Source organism: Apiospora marii, assembly GCF_038362585.1.
Source record: "Apiospora marii strain CBS 49790 chromosome Unknown utg000001l_segment0_segment0, whole genome shotgun sequence".
NCBI lineage: Eukaryota > Fungi > Ascomycota > Sordariomycetes > Amphisphaeriales > Apiosporaceae > Apiospora > Apiospora marii.
Genome location: NW_027117372.1, coordinates 3982277 through 4002619, shown reverse-complemented (window position 1 = coordinate 4002619; position 20343 = coordinate 3982277). Strand labels below are relative to the sequence as shown.

The following is a 20343-nucleotide window of genomic DNA, read 5'->3' as shown; positions in this document are numbered from 1 at the left end:
TAAATTTAACGGAAATATATAATATTATTTTCTCGGTTAAAAATTTAATAAATAACTTTTAAAAAATAAGGTTAAGTTTTTTTAACCCCGATATAATATTAAAACCTTTATAAAAGAATTTAATTATAAAAAAATAACCTTCCTTATTATAATATTTTAAAATAAATTATATTATTTAATAAGTAAAGGAATTAAATTAATATTTAATAAATTATTAAATTAAAGTTATTAACTTTATCTTTTTATTATTAAATAAAAAAATAATTATTAATTTTATCGAAGTTATTAATATTTTTATTATTTTTAAACGAAATAATAATTAACGAATAAAAAAATAATAACGCTATCGAAATAAAAAAAGGATAAAAAAATTTAAAAAAATATTTAAACTTAATAAATTTATAATAAATAGTATTATTATAACTTAATTATATAAAGTAATAAAAGAAAAAAGTTAACGCGACTATAATAAGTTTATAAAGTAATAAATTAAGATATAACATATTATTAAAAGGGTTTATATTAAAAGTTTAAAGGAAAAATAAAGGTAGTTTATTATTAAAAAAATTAAATATTATAAATTTATTAATTAATTAATAAAAAAAAAAAGATATAAATAATTTTATCTTTTTTAATAATATAAATTACCTTTTTTTAATTTATAAATTAAATAATAATAATAACGTATTTATTATTAACTTTACGCGTTAAAAATTACTTTTTTTTTATTAAAAAATAATAAAAACTTTTTTTAACCCTAATTTATCGTAATTATTAAATAATAAATAGCTTAATAATTACCTTTTATTTAATTTAAATATTATTCTTTAAACTTTTATACCTCCTTTTTAATTAATTATATTAATTAATAAGGAATATATTAAATTTAATAACTTTAAAAATAATAATAAAGGAGAAAATAAAAATAATAATTAAAGGTTTAATTTAAACCTTTTTCGTCGTTTAAAAGGATATAGTAAAATCGATTAATTTATATTAATACGATAATAATAAAGTTTTTTATATTAATAATATTAAAATTCTATTTAAAATAATTAAAATCGATATATTTTAATTTTATATATAATTAAATTTATTTATTAATAAATTTTTAATTCCTTTTAATTATATATTTAAACTTTAAAGTTAAATCGATATTAAATTTATTATTTTAATAAAGTTTTATATATAAATTAATAAATTAAAATATTTTAGCACTTTTAATGTATCTTAAGGTTTTAACGCTTACTGAATTTCAATTCAGTAGGTCCGTCAGATGGCCTGTGCTTGGACCTACTAGTACTGCTACCAACTGGATGGTGAATCTCAGCAAAGTGGGGTGTGGGAATCTCAACCCACCTCGAATCGCCAGTGAATATCCATGGCGAGGGTGGGCCAGTTGGTATCTGCAGACTGCTACTATCTTGCATCCCACTTTTCTGAAGATTGGTAACGAGCTCCGGGCTGATAAGCAAATCCAAAGTAACGACATCCTCAGTACCCGCCAGTGCCAAAATGTCTCTGGCCTCTAGGGCCAGGGCCTCTAGCCTCCTAGTAATCTGCACTCGCACCTCGGGTGCCAGCATGGTAACCAAACTGCACTGTCGCATTGGCTTGTCTTGTTTTAACACGTCACGTCAGACTTGCCTGCCCACATGCGCGCTGCTGTCTGAGCAAAGAGCCCAATAATAGCACACACACTCAATGTATACCTATACATGTACATGCTGCATACTGGCTAGGGCCAGGCAAACTGTGATACGTCTTGCAGAGAAATGCAGGACAGCAAGCACACTGCAGCAGAGCTTATGCGCCCTTGCCATAACCCAGAAAGAGTGTGCGTTGCATTCGGGGAACACACGCTGGGAGATACGGCCACGTCCGCCTCAGGTTCAGATGCTTCCATGAAAGCTTCCATCTCTTATCTATGAGTCCCGGCTGTCGTCTTCTATGCAGCTCCCTTTCTGGGACCACGCCGAGCCATCTCGCCATCAATGGAGAGAGCGACTAACATGATTTCCAATACCAAAATACCCTTCTGGCAACAAGCGCTGAGAAAAGCATGGTGAAAGTCTGACTACCACCATCGGATGCTGGCACTGGATGAATGTTGTCTCGGTCAAAACGTCTGATATTTTTTTTCTTGAAACATCATGCCATCCAATGTTGCCTGAATTCTCTCGGAGATTTCGAGGGACTTATCGGGCCGCACCTCCAATTCTCTGGCGAGTCCGAACGAGTGTTTGAACTGCGTACAGCATGTAGGCGTACCAAACAAGCAATAGACCCTGCCTATCCAGACAAAAGGTTTGGCATTATCTTGATTCCATGTCGAAGATCCTTCGACGTACTGAGAATGTAACAGCAGGCCGGTGGTGGGACCCGTTCAGGCATAATCGGTTGGGTCGATGTACTCGGGAAGTGGGCAATGATTACAGCGCAGCAGTCAAAGCTCATTTCTAGGATACACGCCCGCCCCCGAAGCCACGCCCTCTGGCAACGGCACGCGCTCGATGGGAGTGCTGCTTCAGCGGAACCTTAGCTTTCTGGGGGCCTGGCAGCATTGTTCCCCCTCAGCGTCAGCAACCGAAACCAGGCTGACATTCAAGACTCAGAGCTCGCAAGGCCAGACCCTCTTTGGTGCTGCTGATGATGATGCAAGCAACTGTGCCAATATGGAGGTTTAGCCCGGTACGGCACGTCGCCGAAGCCTGCTTATGCGCCACACAGCACCGGTACTCTCCCACTCTTCCGTACACTGTCATCTTTCGTCAGAGCCCTGGACAAGTTTCGAGTAGCGGTCGGTGCCCTGGCCAGAGGCGCACTACCGACAAACAACCTCGGTATCTTGAAATAGCGTGCGGCGTAAGACGTCCGCTGCATATACTACTGGGGATACCTGCCTACCTAGCGCCTGGCTCCATCGCGAAGGAAGCAGTACAGGGCAAGAAATTACATGGCGGCGCTAAAGGGCCAGGGCAGAGCCCACATTCAACCAACTTTAGCTCACCCCGGAACATTGAAATGTGTCGAAATCTGGGGCAACACCACCAAACCAAAGCACACACCCCTACCCTTTTGGGGGGCACAGCCTATTCGTCATCTAAGACTCCCGTCACTTCACACCCCAAACTACGCCGTCCGCCGACTTCCGTATTTTACCAGCCCGGCAAGAAATTGACGTGGCTTGATAGAACTGTAGGTATTCAACTTTCAGTTCACCGAATGCTAAGTGGGAACTAGCCTTAGGTCATCGTGGAAACGTGGCGTTCCGGAACTATTCCACTTACATCATCATAATACTGCCCTAGCGTATGCTATACTTTGTATACTTCGCAGCAATGAAAAAAAGCATCACACGACACGCCAAGGAACTTCAACAAGCAAGCGTCTGATCCAGTCATCTCTTCCCCGCGTTTGAGGTCACGGTGCCAGGTGCTCTATCCAGATTCCTGGGGTTGATGGGTAGGTCTTGTCCGGGGACACATCTGCCAGCAAATCATAGGCGTCTCTATGACTAAGAGAAATGCAACCGACAGTAGCAGCATGCTTAGTCTAAAAAGCCAAAGGTCACGACGTCCGCAATTGCGGTGTCTTCCGGGGCTCGACGGGATGGGTACTGTTTTCTCTCGTCTTTCATCATGCCTTGAAACTGGTACACTTTGACATTTGAACGTGCAGACATATTGTATCACAAACGCCACGGCCGGGAAGGGTGGCAGTGGCTCAAAATCAACAGACTAGAAGGCCCGAAGAACTGCATCGAAGGGGGCACTAGAAACTCCCACTAACCCCAGTGTGTAAGATGGCCTCAGCCTCTCCCGTCTCTTGCGGGTGAATCAGATACGTGAACAGAGGTAAGAAGGCGCTATTGGCTGCTGATTGGCAGGATGCGACCCCTAGAGCAACTTAATCGACAATAACATCCCCATTGGTTGGTGTCCGCTCGATGGCCGACTGAAGCCCCCCTCATCTCCGAGTTCCCAGACGCCTCCTCGACGCAAGTCATGAGTTATTGCGGCGATCGTCGAGAAGAACGGCCTAAATTGCCGTCTCATGGGACTGATCTGCATCGAGAGCTGGCCCATCTGATCCGCATCTTGGCACCCCTTGAGATTCCCATCATGGGATCGATGTGCAAGAATCTCTGGGTGAGCATGGCGCACCAAACCTTGACCTTTCGGCGCGCCTTTACCGTGCAGTCGGTGTTCAGGTTATTGCAATCGCTGATACAACCCAACTGTGGGCGCATTTCAGGTAACGATCACAGAGCACAAGAATTTGGAAGGTACATACCATTCGCAATCACCTGCTTCGGCGAAACTACTGTGCCGCAAGAGGATTCTTTCGTGGACCCTTCGCGAATCGCAGGACGGAAGACCAAGGCACCTCAGGTGCCACTCTACCTTCTTTCACGCTGGCCTCCTCCAGCAACGCTCACAAGATGCAAAAAGAAGAAGTCGGATGGTGGTGTGGAAAGCTATAGCTTCCATAGTCATTCAACTGCAGCAGTAGGTGGTTGCGAATGGGAGGGAGGGGCAATCAGCCCAACGAGACCTGAGCTGGCTCGCTCCCAACTGCGAACTATTGACAATGAGTAGGGCAGCTCACTGTCTTTGAGTAACCCACCATCATCCAAAGATGACATCGATTGGGCAAACGTAATGAAGAACTGGTGATTGGGATGTACTCCTTATGTACGTATATCTAAGAAGGGCTACACGACGGTGGAAAACGACAGAGGGACACTGGACTGACGGGAGGCCATAATCCCTAGCTAGCCCCGAACTTCTGGGGGGATCGATACTAATACTTGCACTAGCCAAGTCGCTTCTCGATTCTCAAGCTAACATGAAGGCTGGCAACGTTGCATATCTTGGCGCTGCTGGGATGCAGCAAACCACCAATGGGAATCTGCCGCCCCAGGCTGGTGAGGTGGGGTGACGGTGATGGCGAGAAAGGTGCATCCAACGCTCACCGAGGTATCTCGAGAGAACGCACGGTACTTTGCGAATATATCGGCACACACATGGTCGAGCAAGCAGCGATGCTGAAAGAAATCGAGATAACCCCGTCCTGTTGCTCGAGTTGGCTGATAGGCTGCTGCATCATCGTCTTACCTACTGGCTACTCTTCTACTTTATCTATCTCATGAACGGTGATAGTCGCCTGACCGCTCAAACGAGTGCCCCCCACACATTGCAATCTACTGCGAGTATTGTGCTGTCTGTAGCGTAAGCAGACGGGCAGTTACACAGCAGACAGCGGTCGTTGCTGCTGACTCTCCCACGCACCAGCAAAATGACAGTACGGCACATGGCCGTACACGGAGAGAGCAGCAGTGCTGTCTGTCTTGATTCAAGCCACCGGCCGCGAACAAGACTCTGCGCCATTCGTGTGGATGGTAATATATTGCCATGCCACAGTTCTCTGCTGGGGATCCAACGAGCTGGCACGCGTATTAATAGTAAGGTAAGACGTGAGATGCCACGTTCCCCATCATTTGCCCTCTCTCCCTCTCCCTCTCCCTCTTCCTCTCCCTCCCTCTTCTTGATTTGTTTGCCAGCTTTGCAGCATGGCGCGTGGGAAGTCAATATATCCTGATGCCACCACACGCTGAGGCGCGGTGTCATGTCATTTTTGCGGCAGGTCTCGAATGCTGGGCTTCTTTTTCCCCCAAGTCCCAAGAATACAGGAACTAGCCATGTCTTACAGCCGTGTGTCATGCTCACCCCCAAGCTCGAGGGAGAAAAAGAATATCGACGAGTACCAACACTGCCGAGTCCCTCTTAGACTTCTGCAGTATGGCACGGGTGACCCTCTAGAAATCTTATTATTGCACCTGTTATCGCCATGGACTGGCGGTATATCATATTTATGACCATGTCCGTGTACCTATCGCGTGACAGGCTGGGTTGCGACTTCTAAGCCAAGGGCCCTTGAAGGGCAGTTCGCGATATCCGACTAGACCGGGTGCCAAGTGGAAAGTGCTCTGTGAGGAACTGTCAGATTGTAGTGTGGGTGAAAGTAGCCGAGCTGCCAGTTTTTCCCTGGTAGTACAGAGAGCTTCCTCACACCTGGTTTTGAAGATATTATTTCTATTGCATTTGAATTGCATCCAGTTTTGATAACATCCATCCCGCACTCTGTGTAAACTCCAAAGAGTGGTGGTACGCCTGCATCCTCGATTCCGTCGGGGAAATGCAACGACATGATCACATGTTGGAAGCTCATTCGCTTTCAATAACGGACCCTGGCCCTTCACCCCCACGAGTTAGAATTGCTGCTCCCTTTTTGAGGAGGTACTCCGAGAGGGCGAAAAGGGCGGGCGGGTTTCAGAGCCTCATTGCCGATCCCGTACTGCACGTAAGTGTTTCTGAAGGCGTATTGGCCTGCGGTAAAATTATTGCTTTTTCGCTTCATCGTGCGTATCATTGCATCGGGCGAATGAGAGGACCGTTGTGCACCCCGACATTTCCGCCTGCCGAAGTAGACGCTGAGATCTGCTGCCTTGTCTTTTCCTTTGTTTTCAGCTCCCATCGATTCTGTCAAGAGGGCAGGCAATAATACTTACGTACTGTGGTGTGGGTAGGTAGATAGATACATCTCCCCAAGGTTGACAAGCCCACTCACTCGCTCAATCTCTCACCGAAGGCTTAGCCTGCTAGCTGCCTTGCCGATCTTGCCAGTGATATCGTGCATCGTATATGCGGTTGCGTCCCAAAGGCGAAAGTGCCACCGCCGTGGGTAGCCATCGGAGTTTCTGGGGCTTCTTGGGTCTATCGCCCTTCCAGAAATACGGGCGAAATCATACAGGGTCGGTCTCGCTGGTATTCGGCTATCGAAAATCACATTGATTGATCGTCGCATTTCGTCTGAACCTCTTCGACTACACTTGTTACCCACCGCAGAAAGTGGACAGAGACCAAGCTGAAAGTGGCCATCAACGATGTGGTGGGGTTACATCGGCGCGGCGATGGATTTGTATAGAGTTTCCAGGATACCACACCCCGTATGATCGACAACAGGCTTTCTCTTGGTCTTAACTCCATTCCCCCTTAATGTGAGACCTGTTTTCCTTCTCCAGAAATAGCACAGGTCTCGAATCAGAACCTGAATAGACTGTGGCGCAGTGGTGGTTGCGACGACGTGTATACCACCATCCTGCCAGACAAGACAAGCCCGGCCAAGGTCAGGTCGCAATCAGATCAATGCCTTGGAGATTGCTACGGAGTATAGGGACCACATGCATAGATCAGTATAGTATATTCCATCGCGAAGGGGTGCATACCAATACCGAGCTCGGTCTCGGGGCCGAGAGGGGCCGTCGCTCAGGCCCCGGCCGCAGCTGCGCCAATCCCTCAACTGACCTATTGCGTATATCTCGTCCCTTAGATGACCGTCGGCATGCTTCGACGGTGAGAGAGAGTTGCATATTGACAGAAGGACCCTCTGGGAGGAGATATCTTGGCGAGCGTCCAGTACAGGTATCCAGTGGTCCTCGCACAGAGCGCCTGCCAAGTTCCCAAGCTTCTGGATATCTGGATATTGGCACGACACCACCACTACCGGTTCCGAAGCAAGAGCAGGCAGGTACACAGCAGCTTGATCATGCACCACAGCATCCGTGGCATCAGCCTCCGTGGTACGTGGACAGGCACTAGAGCCTTCTAGCACCTCTTGTGTGCGTCAATTTTGACTTTCCTGTCGCGCAGTTCCCTGTAACACTTGACCGGAGAATAGTTCCTCATGCGTATAGCTGCGTATGTGCGGCCTATGTCTGCCCAAGAACCAGGGGAAAACACCCATCACATGACGGGCTGGCACATGACTGTGAGACAACAGGCGACTGGCATCTCAGGAGAATGGGAAGGAGGAAGCGCGGAGGAGACCCCTAGTCAGCTAAAACTCATTAGCCCCTCAACAAGCATACGTGGCTGTCAAGCGATGAGGATCGATGAACCAAACTGGAAGTTCACCATCATGATGATGCCCCGAGTGGACCAGTACTTCAAGAGTACTTAAATACAGAAGAGGATATTGACACAGATGGCTGCGAGGGGGTCAATGTAGTGATACAACTTGGTTGGGCGAAGGAGTGATCGCGGACGATGCGGGACCTTGCAGCACATGTGGCAATAGGGGGCTCAATTTTCCTCTTCTGGGGGTCTTTTCCTTACGTGCAAGATGACGGAATAGTGCTTTCATGACGGACGTGAGGCTTTTGACACATTGTGATGCACCTATCCAAGGGAATAGATACGAATGAGGCACAATGTTGATAGTTACTGTTGTCTAAGATACTCGGAGACCCCTTCAACGAAGACATACAATTATGGACCGTTGATGTTGCCAGTAGAACCTTCGTATGTGATATGTTAGATGGTCCCGAATGTCCACCGCGGCAAACATCTAGAACGATAAGCTGGTGCCCACGACATGGCCGTGTATACTCTTCAGTCTACATGAAAGTCTTGACTGCCTCATAAAATGTTGTTCAGGTCCTATGGCAGCCCCCTGAGATGAAGTTCTTCTCCCGAAGAGGTGAGCGCACAGTCTCCGTGTCCAATTCGGGCTTGTTCTAGCCGTCTGTATTGTGAGAAAACCCATTGACTAACCTTGACCTCAGTCTAGGTGGCTAACACATGATGAGTTCGTTACTTCTATCAATCATACCGGAAAAGGGGAAAGGGGGAGTGGTTCAAGGGGGTGGAATGTTCAAACTAACTGTAAGGAGGCGCAATCGCGGCAATCTTACTTTATCATTTCGTAAAACGATAGCTCGTTTACCCCAGTTGAATTGTCGCAAGTCTACTATATGATTTGACAGACATATACGTGGTGGCTGCTTCCTCACCTCGGCAGCATCTCAGCTGTGTCTGGTCCGTGTTGTAGGCTTCTGGAATTGAATCCTTGACATGTGAGCCTGTGAACGTATTGTGTGTGTGATGTCCCTCCCGCTGAGTTCCAGTACATGATGCAATTTAGAGCGAGGTTGAGGGATGTCACGTCCTGCAGTTGTCACCGTCGGTAGATTCAGGAGCGTCTACATAGTGGTATGTGTAAAATGGAAAACAGTACAGAGTACCCGACAATGTATTAGACATGGACTTTCCTTCATACTCCGAGCTCTACAATACACACAGTGCCGTAGCGCCTGTGATGGAATGAAGTATCCGGGTCACCATGCTCGCGGTGATACGAGATCATGCCTCTAGTAAGATACATACTGGCGAAACTCCAGGTGTACTGATGCTATGTCACACAATCATTCCCAGAATCATGGTCAAACAGTACTTGACCCCGTTACGGTTCTAGTTCCAAAGAATACGCCTCCAGTTGTCGCATTGGCCATAATGCGTACGTGCCAACTATACAGTTCTAAATACTCGACCTGGGCGACACCAGGCACCAGGTTGGGCCCAGACTGTATCTGGACCACACTATATATAGTATATGATCTAGCAGCAACCCAACTATGTAGACTTGCATATCGTTGATGTGGGACATGCAGAGAGCAAACAATCTCCGAGTTCTAAAAGCCTACGGCGAGCAAACATGTGGTTTAAGATGAACATCGATCTCCCCTTTTGTGTTTGATTCAACATGCCATGCTGGAGTAAAAGATACCATGGCGCAAAATGATGGAGAGCACATGGCTACAATAGCCAGCAAGGTGCCGCCGGAATGTATATCGAGGTATAGGTTGTGCCTGTCGCCGGGCTGAGGGACGAGCCGGTGGGAACGATGGTACCGAAAGACTCGTGGCCGAGCCGCATGGTATCTTTAACTCACGAAGTGCTTGATGGCGCTGTGATCTCAGGGGTTCACGTCTGAGTCGCATACACTTGTAGATGGGGATGAGGATGTCGCGAGGGCCAATTTCATACGACTAGAACAATATTGCATCCCTTTCATACAGCATATAGTACCCTGCATGGGCAGCACGCAAGGGATACAGGTGACGTCGTGTATTGGATCACAAGGGGGGCGAATCATCCTCATGGAATGAACAGCTGAATGTGGTATCAATTTCTTGCGTCAACATAAAAAGCCCAAGTCATTCTAATCTCATAGAAAAGCCTCAGCGATAACGGCGTCTCTGCGAGGGCCCTAACTGCGACCATGATCCCATAAGAAAAGCCCGTGTGACTGAAGGCCAGGTCGTGCTCCTCGTAAAAGTTCGCGACAGCCCCAAGTCGTCCCTCAGCAGCGTACCCCCTGATAACACAGGACGCAAGAAGTCCAGATCTATATCTTCGCCGTGGCAGTCCTAAGCACGGCGAATGAATATTCGTAATGGTTTTTTGTTTGGTTTTGTTGTTTTTATCTTCTTCTGCCGGTGCCATCGCCTCCCCCCAGCATCGTCTGCATTCCGGCCAGATAACAAATCGAGCGAAGACTTGACTTACGCCTTAGCCTCCAGCTCCTCCAGGACGGGCTTCTCGAGGGCCTCGGGCTTGGTGGTGCTGGCCCAGCGGTTCTTGACCTGGCCGTCGCGGCCGATGAGGAACTTCTCAAAGTTCCACTTGACGCGCTTGAGGCCCATGAGGCCGGGCTTCTCGGTCTTCATCCACTCGAAGAGCGGGCTGGCCTGGTCGCCGTTGACGTCGGTCTTGCCCATGATGGGGAAGCTGACGCCGTAGTTGACCTGGCAGAAGCTCTGGATGTCGTCGTCGGTGCCGGGCTCCTGGCTGCCGAACTGGTTGCAGGGGAAACCCAGAATGACAAAATCATCGCCGTGCTTCTCCTTGATGTCCTTGTACAGCTTCTCCAGGCCGGCGTATTGGGGTGTGAAGCCGCACTTGGAGGCGGTGTTGACCACCAGGACGACCTTGCCCTTGTATGCGGACAGGTCTACTTCATTGCCCTTCTCTGCATGGTGGGGAGGCTTGTTAGGGCTATCACGCGATTGGGAAGATGGGGGAACCTACTATCAGCGGGCTTGAAGTCGTAGAAGGTCGTTGCGGATGCCATTTTGACGGTGCTGAATGATCTCTGTCTGATAGGGGCGAGGCTGCGGTTGATGGGCGAAGGCGCAGAAAGTGAAGATCTCACGATACTTGATGAAGTGGGGTAGATACGTAATGGAGCAAGACGCTTGCTGATATTTGGGCGAACGGCACCTTGTGGAGCTGCAAGTCAGTTTTTCTCGACCGGCAAGTTGCGTCTGGAGACGGGGCGTTCCGGGAGCGACGTACGAAGAGACCGGGACAATGATCTTGCTGGTTGCATGAAGTGAGAGACTGCTAAGGTAGCGGGCGGTTGGGGGTTGTGAATATGATTTATATATCTTGCTTGAGTTGCATGTATTGCGCGAACAAAACGCCCACGTGTGTGGAGTCGGGGACCTTCGGCCGCCTAGGAATCATTACCATCCAATTTGATCTACGACCTAACTGATGCGGGCGAAACACTGGACACTCCCGCTCGCTCCTTAGAGTTTCGAAACATTTGCGGCAACGTGCGTGCGTGGGTTTTTCTTGTCCAATGTGTCACTGGCTGTCAATGCTGCCAATCTCAACGCATTCGACCTCGGCAGCCTCGCGATCCGAGTGCAAGCTTCGTCATGCCATTGCAATGCCGCACCAGTCCGCATCAGAGGAAAGGCCGGTGGAACCTGGATTGGTTTCGAACCTGGGTTTTCCCTCCGACTTCAGCTGCGTAGTAACCGACTACCGACTGATTATTTAAGCCACCGTGAAGGAAAACCAGATTTGATGGCACCAAGTCCCTGATCAGTTATGGACACTGACAAGAGACATAATATCCGGAGAACCCGCGCTCCTTAACACATAATTGCAATTGGCCCATCCATACTCCGTACCAAGTGGTAGAGAAGAACCCCCAGCAAAGCGGCACAGACATCAATTGGCATTTGCCGTCGCTCCTGCATTCTTGCGCTTCTGCGATGCTCAAGAAACATCGAGGCCCCGCCTATCGCAACACAACCAACCCGTCGGCCCATCGATAGCGGCCATGGGCCGACTCCCAGGCACCAGGGCCCTCTACCCCTCACTAACCGCGTTTCCTTATGTACGCGAAGTACCTGGAGTAGGTCTTGCAGATCAATTCGACGCCCTGCTCCTGCCCACGCAGCAGCAGGTCATTCAGAGGTAGACAATTCCATTCCATTGATAAGGCAAGGAATCTGGACTCGATTCAGGCTACGTAAAGAAAGCTACAGGCACTTCCTTCCAATGTACAACAGTGTGCATCCAATTACATCAAATAAATGTTACCTAAGCGAAGCTTGTGGTCCATGTTTGCTATCTACATCTACATGTACCTCCTATGCAATTACCTTATGTTCACGTTGCAGCTGGTAGTAATGAATGTCCACTGAAAGACGTCGACACGACATGCACGCTCCATTAACTCCGAATGATTTCAACAGGAACCACCACTCGGCGGATTCCGCAAATACATTGACATACACATCAACCACATCCGCATCCAGAAGAGGATCGCAATCACCTGCATGCATCGGCTAAGACGACACGTGCAAACTCATCCGAGCCTCAGTGATCCTAGTTGACATCCAGGAGGTTTGCTAGACCCCCGTCTGCTACACGGTTATACGCGTGTGTAGAGATATACAAAGCTATATATATACCTACACTTTGCCACACTTGCCAGTGCTGGCAATGGATCCGAACCCGCATCGACCGCGGCACATCATCATAATAGGTATGCCTCTTTCTTAGAGTTTTATTCTTTCGTCTCAAATCATGTACAAGTATTCCGCCTATAGCCCCGTCTACAAGGCAAGGAACCCTGATTCATTCATGGCCAACCTTGCGAACCAGGCGCAAGCTGCTCTGCATCCGTTTCATGCACTAGCACCTACTTATCCCTAGATACCCCCATTATTATCCAGTCTGACAGCCTGCAGGTGGAGGGATAGTAGGCTGCACCACAGCCTACTACCTATCACGACACCCTTCATTCAACCCGGCATTCCACCGCATCACGTTGCTGGAGGCAAGCTCAATTGCCGCCGGCGCATCGGGCAAAGCAGGCGGGCTTCTGGGGCTATGGGCATATCCCCAATGCATAGTCCCATTGTCCTATCAGCTGCATGCCGACCTGGCAGCAGAGCACGGCGGAGCTGAGCGGTGGGGATACCGGACCGTCGGCTGTGGTCAGGTGGCCGCCACGTTGAAGCATAAGGACCTCAATGGAGCCCGGAATCGGCAACAAAATGGCCATAGCAATGGAGCGCAACCAGCCAACAACACAGACAGCTTAAGCGATAGCAACAGTCCCGTGCCAAAGATTGAGAATAGCGATGGAATACTCGGTCCGTTGCCAGGCGCTCGGCAGCCGGACAGCGACATGGGAAAGGAGTGGGAAAAGCTGCCTAAGCAAGACAAGGCGGCAACGCAGTTGTTGACCAAGTCAGTGCTACCCACCGACCTCGACTGGGTCGACAGCAATTTGATCAAGGAATATGCCGAGATGGGGCAGCCGGGCTTCACCGAGACAGCTCAGGTCCACCCCTTCCAGTTCACCACCCAGATCGCGGCACTGGCCGAAGCGAAAGGCGTGGTCATCAAGACCAATGCCCGCGTCACCAAGATCTCGCTTACCCTGGGCAAGACCAATGTCGACAGCGTCCAGTACTTCGACGGTGGATCGGGCGAGCTGAAAACCATCCACGGCGTCTCGGATGTTGTCGTCGCGGCTGGCCCGTGGTCGGGGAAGCTGATACCCAACGCGAAGATCGAAGGCCTGAGGGTGCACAGTGTTATCTTCGAGGCCGATGTGAGCCCGTACGCCGTTTTCACCAACATCCAACTTCCCATAAACTGGGTGCCTCCTCACCGTGCCGCCCAGGGCCAAAAGCGAAGGCACCGGAGTAGAGTGGATCCGGAAATATATGCACGGCCCGGCGGAGAGGTGTATGCTTGTGGTAAGCTCCCAAATTCTCCCTTTGATATCCCTTTTCTCTATTATCTCTGGTCGGGGTTCTTTCCCCATTTTCCTTGCGGTACCCCAAAGCTAAGACAGCACACCAGGTGAGCCAGATTCAACAATCCCGCTGCCGGAGGCGGCAGACCAGACCGAGTGCGATGAGGCGCAGTGTGACGACCTGATTTCCTACATCGGCACCGTCAGCTCGACGCTCGGGTCCGCCCCGATCCTGGCTAAGCAATCCTGCTACATACCGCGACATATGAGGTTCGGCGAGGAGCGATCGCCCCTCGTAGGCGGTACTTCAGTGGCAGGGTTATGGATAGCGGCCGGGCACACCTGCTGGGGCATCCAGAACGGGCCGGCCACGGGGAAGCTGATGAGCGAGTACATTTTCGATGGCGCGCCCAAGAGCGCTGACATTGGCGAGCTTGACCCCCGACAGTACAAGGTTGGGCTGTCTTGATACAGGGCAGAAGAGATATCAACTATGCAGGACATTATTGCGTAATCCTTCGCTACGATACCTGCACTGGGACTGTGTTGGGTAGATCTTGATCACAAGCGCACGGCAGATGTTTGCTAGGGTCAAACGCGCTATTCATTGCAGTCAACTGGCAGTCTCCGAACACTGCAACTGGGCTATTGCACAAGTCGAAGAGAGCTTCGGTCATGGGCATCTAGACCGACGTGCCTTGCTTCTCAAATCAATTCGCAGCTACTTTTCATGGCGTCGTTGCGCATACGTCCGAGACCCCTATTTTGAAGACCCTGTCGTGCGGGGCTCGGAGCAGGCTTGAGTTCCTACAGAGGTCAGAAGGTTCGACTACCTCCTTCAACAAGAGAGACAAGACCAGCTTTTGCTTTGCACATCAAATTCACCAGGAAGAACTGGAACGGAAGTAGGCTGGCATATATGACAGGGAAGGATACAGAGAATATTTTCCTCCGCCCGGCTCTAACTAGAGGCGATGATAAAAGAGATGGGTTACTGTAGGAACAGAAAGATTTCTCCTCTCTATATTCAAATAAAATAATATGTTAGCCTTATGAGGCCAGAAACTCGGAGGCCATATAACAGTTGTGCAATCTATGGAAGAATTTCTTCAGTTACTGCTGGCACTGAGATCCAGTGACCCTTCAACCTCCTTCTACCTGCATATAAGAACGGGCCCATCCGGTTATTTCTCGTCCCAGTCATCGTCGTACAAAGCTCATATGACCAAACTTGGGTGACCTGTATATCACATAAGCCAGGGCAAGCAATGACATGATGTGTCAGGATACACAGAGCGAGTGTGGGGCACGGAGCGTCCCCCGAGGCCTCAAACCACTCAACCCCAGGTTCTCGTCAAACCCCGCATTGCCCAAAGATGTGGTAGGACGACGTCACGGCTAAATAGGAACATGACATTGGAGCCTAACCCCTTTTGCGCGCTTGCCGGGGGGCGATGTTTCTCTCACAACGACTTCTCGATGTCCATGGCTTCTCGGATGCCATCGGCGATAGCCGAGATGCGTGCCTGGTCGAGGCGCTTGAGCGGTCTTCGGGGATATCCGCCGTAGCCAAAGTAGCTCTGGATGGCCTGCTTGGTGCCCGCAATGGCCGCCTTAGTCAGGAACCAGTCACCGCGCGACAGGATCTTCTGCAGGGCCACGGCTTCGTCCGCCTTGCCCTCGGCGTACAGGTTCCACACCTTGACGCAGAGCTTGGGCATCACGTTGGCGCCGCCGGCGATGATGCCGCTTCCGCCCGAGACCAGCGTCTGCACGGTGAAGTCGCACATGCCGCCAAAGGCCATGTACCCGCTGCCTTCCGCGGCGGGCGTTTTGGCGTTGGTGGCCAGCGCCACGCGGGTCAGCTTGCCGGTGTTTCCGCAGGTGAACTTGGTCCCGACGATGTTGGGGTGCTTCGCGAGCTTGATGAGCAGGTCCGAGTCCATATCGATGCCGGCAACGGCGCCGGGGTAGTTGTAGAGGACCAGGGGTAACGGGCTGGCGTCGGCCACGGCGAGGAAATAGCCCTCGATGGCCTCCTCGTCCATCAGGCCGCGGAAATAGCTTGGGGGCAGCAGTAGCACGTAGTCGGCGCCGGCCTTCTCTCCCTCTTTGCTCAACTCGATGGTCCCCTTGACGCTGCCTTCAGTAGCACCGAGGATGATGGGAGTGGACGAGAAGCCGGCAGCGTCGAGAGCTTCTCGAGTAGCCCGGGTAACTGCTAGTTTCTCCTCACGCGTGCAGTGCGCGGCTTCGCCGTTGGAACCCATTGTGACAAGGCCGGCAAGACCGTCCTTGGCGAGTCGCTCCGCGTGCTTCTTGATAGTGGGGATATCCAACTCCTCGGTCTCAGGGTCGAAGAAAGTCATGGTTGGCGCGTAGATGCCACATGGCAGCGTCCGGCGTGCGGCTGCGTTTCCATTGCTTACAGCCATAGTGGATATCGGCTGGGTATCTGAAAGGGCGAGAAGGGGAAGACGGCCTGCGAGACTACAGCCAGATTTTCTAGGCAAAATTATGATACAAATGCAACAAGAGGGCGCACTGGAGGGAGTAATGCACAATGATGGGGTGAAGTAATAGGGGACAACGAACGCCCCAGCATCCGATTTATATAGTCTCCATTGGAGGGCCGCTTACCAAATGAAGCCGGCTTGCCATAACTTAATGGTTGATGTCCACCTCGAAGGTTTGCAGGGATGGTAAGGGTCATGTTAGTGTACAAAGGCGTAATGTGATCAAACCGATATGTGCCATCTGCTCGTAGCGACATTGGTCCGAGAATGGAGGTCGCTTACTTACATCTCAGCCATAGGAAATGCAAAAGAATCGGATCCAGGTGGAAACAAGCGAGAAAAAGGCTACTGCCGTGGTCGTGTGTTCTTCGAGTAAGTTGCCTATGTGCATCAAGCTAGTGCGTAAGGGTGAACAGGTATAGCTTGCGCCGTAGGTTGGGCCCGTAGAGGAGGGATATGCATATATCCAGCCATCATTGGCGGGCAATTAATGGCGCATTCTCACCAGGTATTGGATCCTCAACCATGAAAATCTCCGGTGCCGGTAAAGAAAGCCGTCCAGATTCGACCTTGAGACCATGACATGTTTTCGGGAATCCACTGGATTCCCTCAAGTCTCCTGGAAAAGGCTGGTGGACAGTCAAGACCCCAGGGCATACAAAGCCAAAGAGGTAAGTACACAGCAGGCATGATTGGCTGGGAAGTGAATATTTGCGTTGGTCTAGATGCATACATGTATACTACTACAGTATGTAGCATGGACAGGGGTGACCTGCAGTGAGGGGGATAAGACAGATGGAAAGCAATGTCGAAATTCCCCCGAGTAGCTACTCAACTTACCTACTACGTACTGTATCTCTCTAACGTTGGTTCAGGACAACAATACTGTAGACGATGGATTGTCCTAGATGCCGTCCCGGATGCCGGTTGTTGTGTTGTTGTGGTGGAAGTTTGTTTGATTGCTTTGCAACTCTAGTTGACTTAGAACTTGGCTATTGGACTTGAGTCTTCCAGAGAGAGTCCGGTGACCCCTCCTCCCCAGATCATAATGGAGTGCTAGTAAAGAAAGTATGGAGAAGCCAGTCGTGGTGGAATGAGGTTCCATTTATCTTGGCAGCCCGGCAGGTGGCAGATGGCGTATTCAACGACTCGACCGAGTCCAGGCAGATTGCAGAGGGTGCCATCCCCATTGATGGTCTGACTGCGCAAGGTTCCTTGAAGGGAGTGTAGACTGATACATAGAGTACACAGCTGGGCAGGGTATAGGAAACAAAACTTCCATGATCGCGAATTCATGTCGATATCCCAAGCTCGCACTCGGTGTGCCAGTGTGGATTGGTGGAAGAAATTGCCCGAATTGTCCCGCCAATGAGGGACGTCCGGTGCGTATCCCAAAAAGCCCCAGAACACGCGGGGGCAGGTGGTACCACCCATTATTCCTCCACACAAGTGCTGTGCGGGGGCGGGGTACAATCCTGACCATCATTCAATGTCACAAGTTGTCGTATCTACATGTATGTGTGCTGGGGATTGCTGAACTTGACGACTTCAGAAGCTGTGCAGTATTCCTGTAAATGAACAGATCAACCGAAATGACAAGGGCAGTTGCACATCTCAGCCAAGGAGGATCATTTGAACCCAGTTATGGTGTGAGCTTCAAGTTGGTCGCAGAGTGTTTCGAAGCGGAGAAAAGTTGAGTGAGGTTATGGCGATACTTGGGCAACGCCTGTCATCGTGTACCACTGCCCCTCTCACTTTTTTCCCCGGTAGTGCCTACATACTTATACCTAGAACCAACATACATGGATCAATGTGAACCTGCACGTGTAGACACCTAGCATTGGAACTGTACTACATAATACTACATATGCTGCACAGTGGTTGTGAGTGTTTAATTTCGATATATATGTGAGTACGTCCGGGAGTTTGCTCGACTCTTCTCAACACTTCTCGGGCCTGTGTGTATCTCGTTATTTCCACATCACTTACTTTCCCCAGGCGATATCAACAAATATATTAGACTCCATTGCAGTATACGCCCAGTGAATATGGCTACCGAGGCGATCAAATCGGTCGTCCCGACCGGCTCTTCCAAGCCCTTAAACGTTCTTATGGTAAGTTATACTTCCTCTGCATGGCTCCGAATCTCTCCTAATCCGTACATCATAGGTCGGCACCGGTGAATACACAACGGGCTTTGTTGGCGGAGGAGCTTCCGGCTCGGACAAGAAAGTCGGGGTCGTCGGTCTCACACTATTCGACCTCCGCCGGAGAGGCAAGGTTGGTAACCTGGGGATGGTTGGCACGAATGGCACCAAATTTCCTGCCATTAGTAAGTTGAGAGGTGCTTTTGTTAGTACCGAAGCCGTATACTTACCTGATATCAGGGCAACATCTTGAGACCAACATCAACAAGGTCTACAACAATCTAGACTGCTCCTTCGACTCATACCCGGCCAACGGTGTCAAAGACCCCGATGCCTATAAGACTGCTATAGATGGCCTGAAACGTGGAGATGCCATCACCATCTTCACTCCGGATACCACCCACTTCCCCATTGCTCTCTATGCCGTTGAGAGGGGAATTCATGTCATGATCACGAAACCGGCAGTAAAGACGTTGGATCACCATGTCCAGCTCATTGAGGCCGCGAAGAAGAACAATGTTTTCGTCTATATCGAGCATCATAAGCGGTACGACCCGGCCTATGCCGACGCTAGATACAAGGCTCAGAAGTTGGGCGACTTCAACTACTTCTACAGCTACATGTCTCAGCCCAAGTCGCAATTGGAGACGTTCAAGGCATGGGCGGGTATCGACTCAGACATCTCCTACTATCTCAACAGCCACCACGTTGACATCTGTGACTCTATGGTGACCCAGCTGGGCTTTGTCCCGGTCAAGGTCTCTGCTTCAGCAGCAAAGGGCATCGCAACAAGCCTCGGCTGCGATCCATCAACAGAAGACACAATCACTGTAATGGTGACTTGGCAGAAGCAGGACGACCCGAGCAAGATTGCCACGGGAGTCTACACAGCTTCGTGGACCGCCCCGCAAAAGGCTGGCGTTCACAGGTAAGTTGGGAGATCCGTTCTCTGTACATCAGCTATCAAATCTGACTGGTCCCAGTAACCAATACTTCCACTACATGGCTTCAGGAGGAGAAGTACGGATCAATCAGGCCAAGCGCGGCTACGACGTTTCGGATGACTCGGCTGGCCAGCTCCAGTGGTTCAACCCCTTCTACATGAAGTATGCACCGGATGAGGAGGGCAACTTCAACGGCCAAACGGGATACGGCTACATCTCCTTTGAGAAATTCGTGGATGCCTGTAACTCCTTGAACTCGGGCGCTATCAAGCTCGAGGAGTTGGACGCTCGACCTCTGCCGACACTGAAGAACACAATCGCTACCACGGCCATCTTACATGCCGGGCGAATAGCCATTGACGAGGCCCGCGAAGTGAAGATCGAGGTGAAGGATGGTGTCTGGAAATTGATCTAGAAGATCATTCTGGGAGCAATGCATTTTTGGTTGGTAACCGTAAGTGGCACAAGGTTGTTAGGTAGGTATCTAAGATAATGAGGACCCCAGCATCTCTCGTATATAAAAGTACAGTTACCCATACATATATTGAAGCATGCTTTGAATGCCATCTAGGCACCTATGGATAGGGTGCGGGTTTCTCAACAGAGACCCCTTGCATCTGTCTTGGGATCTTTGCAACAAAAGAGACGTGCTACTGAGACGTGCACTAGGTGCTAGGGTCTTGATGGTTCGAGTGGCATTGATGGGTGATTGGAAAGGGGAGGGGAAGGCGCCCAGGCGCTAGTTGTTCCTATCGATAAGAGCTTACTTGCCCTCCACGCTTATTTCTGGGCAAGAATGGCCCGTGCACTAATTATCTCTCA

At 49.7% G+C, this 20343-nt stretch overlaps 5 protein-coding genes across 5 annotated transcripts; 3 read left to right on the top strand and 2 right to left on the bottom strand.

Moving 5' to 3' along the window:
• Positions 1–4007: 4007 nt before the first annotated feature.
• Positions 4008–4601, top strand: PG985_001286 (uncharacterized protein; the record flags this gene model as incomplete). Its single annotated transcript, XM_066821055.1, has 1 exon — positions 4008–4601. The coding sequence occupies one exon, from the start codon at positions 4008–4010 to the stop codon at positions 4599–4601; it is 594 nt and encodes a 197-aa protein (XP_066691934.1).
• A 5807-nt stretch (positions 4602–10408) lies between these two features.
• PG985_001285 (uncharacterized protein) lies at positions 10409–10977 on the bottom strand (the record flags this gene model as incomplete). The annotated part of the gene is made up of 2 exons (XM_066821054.1): positions 10409–10875; positions 10935–10977. 2 exons carry the CDS (start codon positions 10975–10977, stop codon positions 10409–10411), a joined length of 510 nt encoding a protein of 169 aa, XP_066691933.1.
• A 1670-nt stretch (positions 10978–12647) lies between these two features.
• On the top strand, positions 12648–14383 carry PG985_001284 (uncharacterized protein; the record flags this gene model as incomplete). The annotated part of the gene is made up of 3 exons (XM_066821053.1): positions 12648–12690; positions 12896–13915; positions 14022–14383. 3 exons carry the CDS (start codon positions 12648–12650, stop codon positions 14381–14383), a joined length of 1425 nt encoding a protein of 474 aa, XP_066691932.1.
• Positions 14384–15377: 994 nt separating this feature from the next.
• On the bottom strand, positions 15378–16349 carry PG985_001283 (dihydrodipicolinate synthetase; the record flags this gene model as incomplete). Its single annotated transcript, XM_066821052.1, has 1 exon — positions 15378–16349. The coding sequence occupies one exon, from the start codon at positions 16347–16349 to the stop codon at positions 15378–15380; it is 972 nt and encodes a 323-aa protein (XP_066691931.1).
• A 2129-nt stretch (positions 16350–18478) lies between these two features.
• PG985_001282 (d-galacturonic acid reductase protein) lies at positions 18479–19936 on the top strand (the record flags this gene model as incomplete). The annotated part of the gene is made up of 4 exons (XM_066821051.1): positions 18479–18544; positions 18600–18762; positions 18818–19505; positions 19561–19936. 4 exons carry the CDS (start codon positions 18479–18481, stop codon positions 19934–19936), a joined length of 1293 nt encoding a protein of 430 aa, XP_066691930.1.
• Positions 19937–20343: the final 407 nt, after the last annotated feature.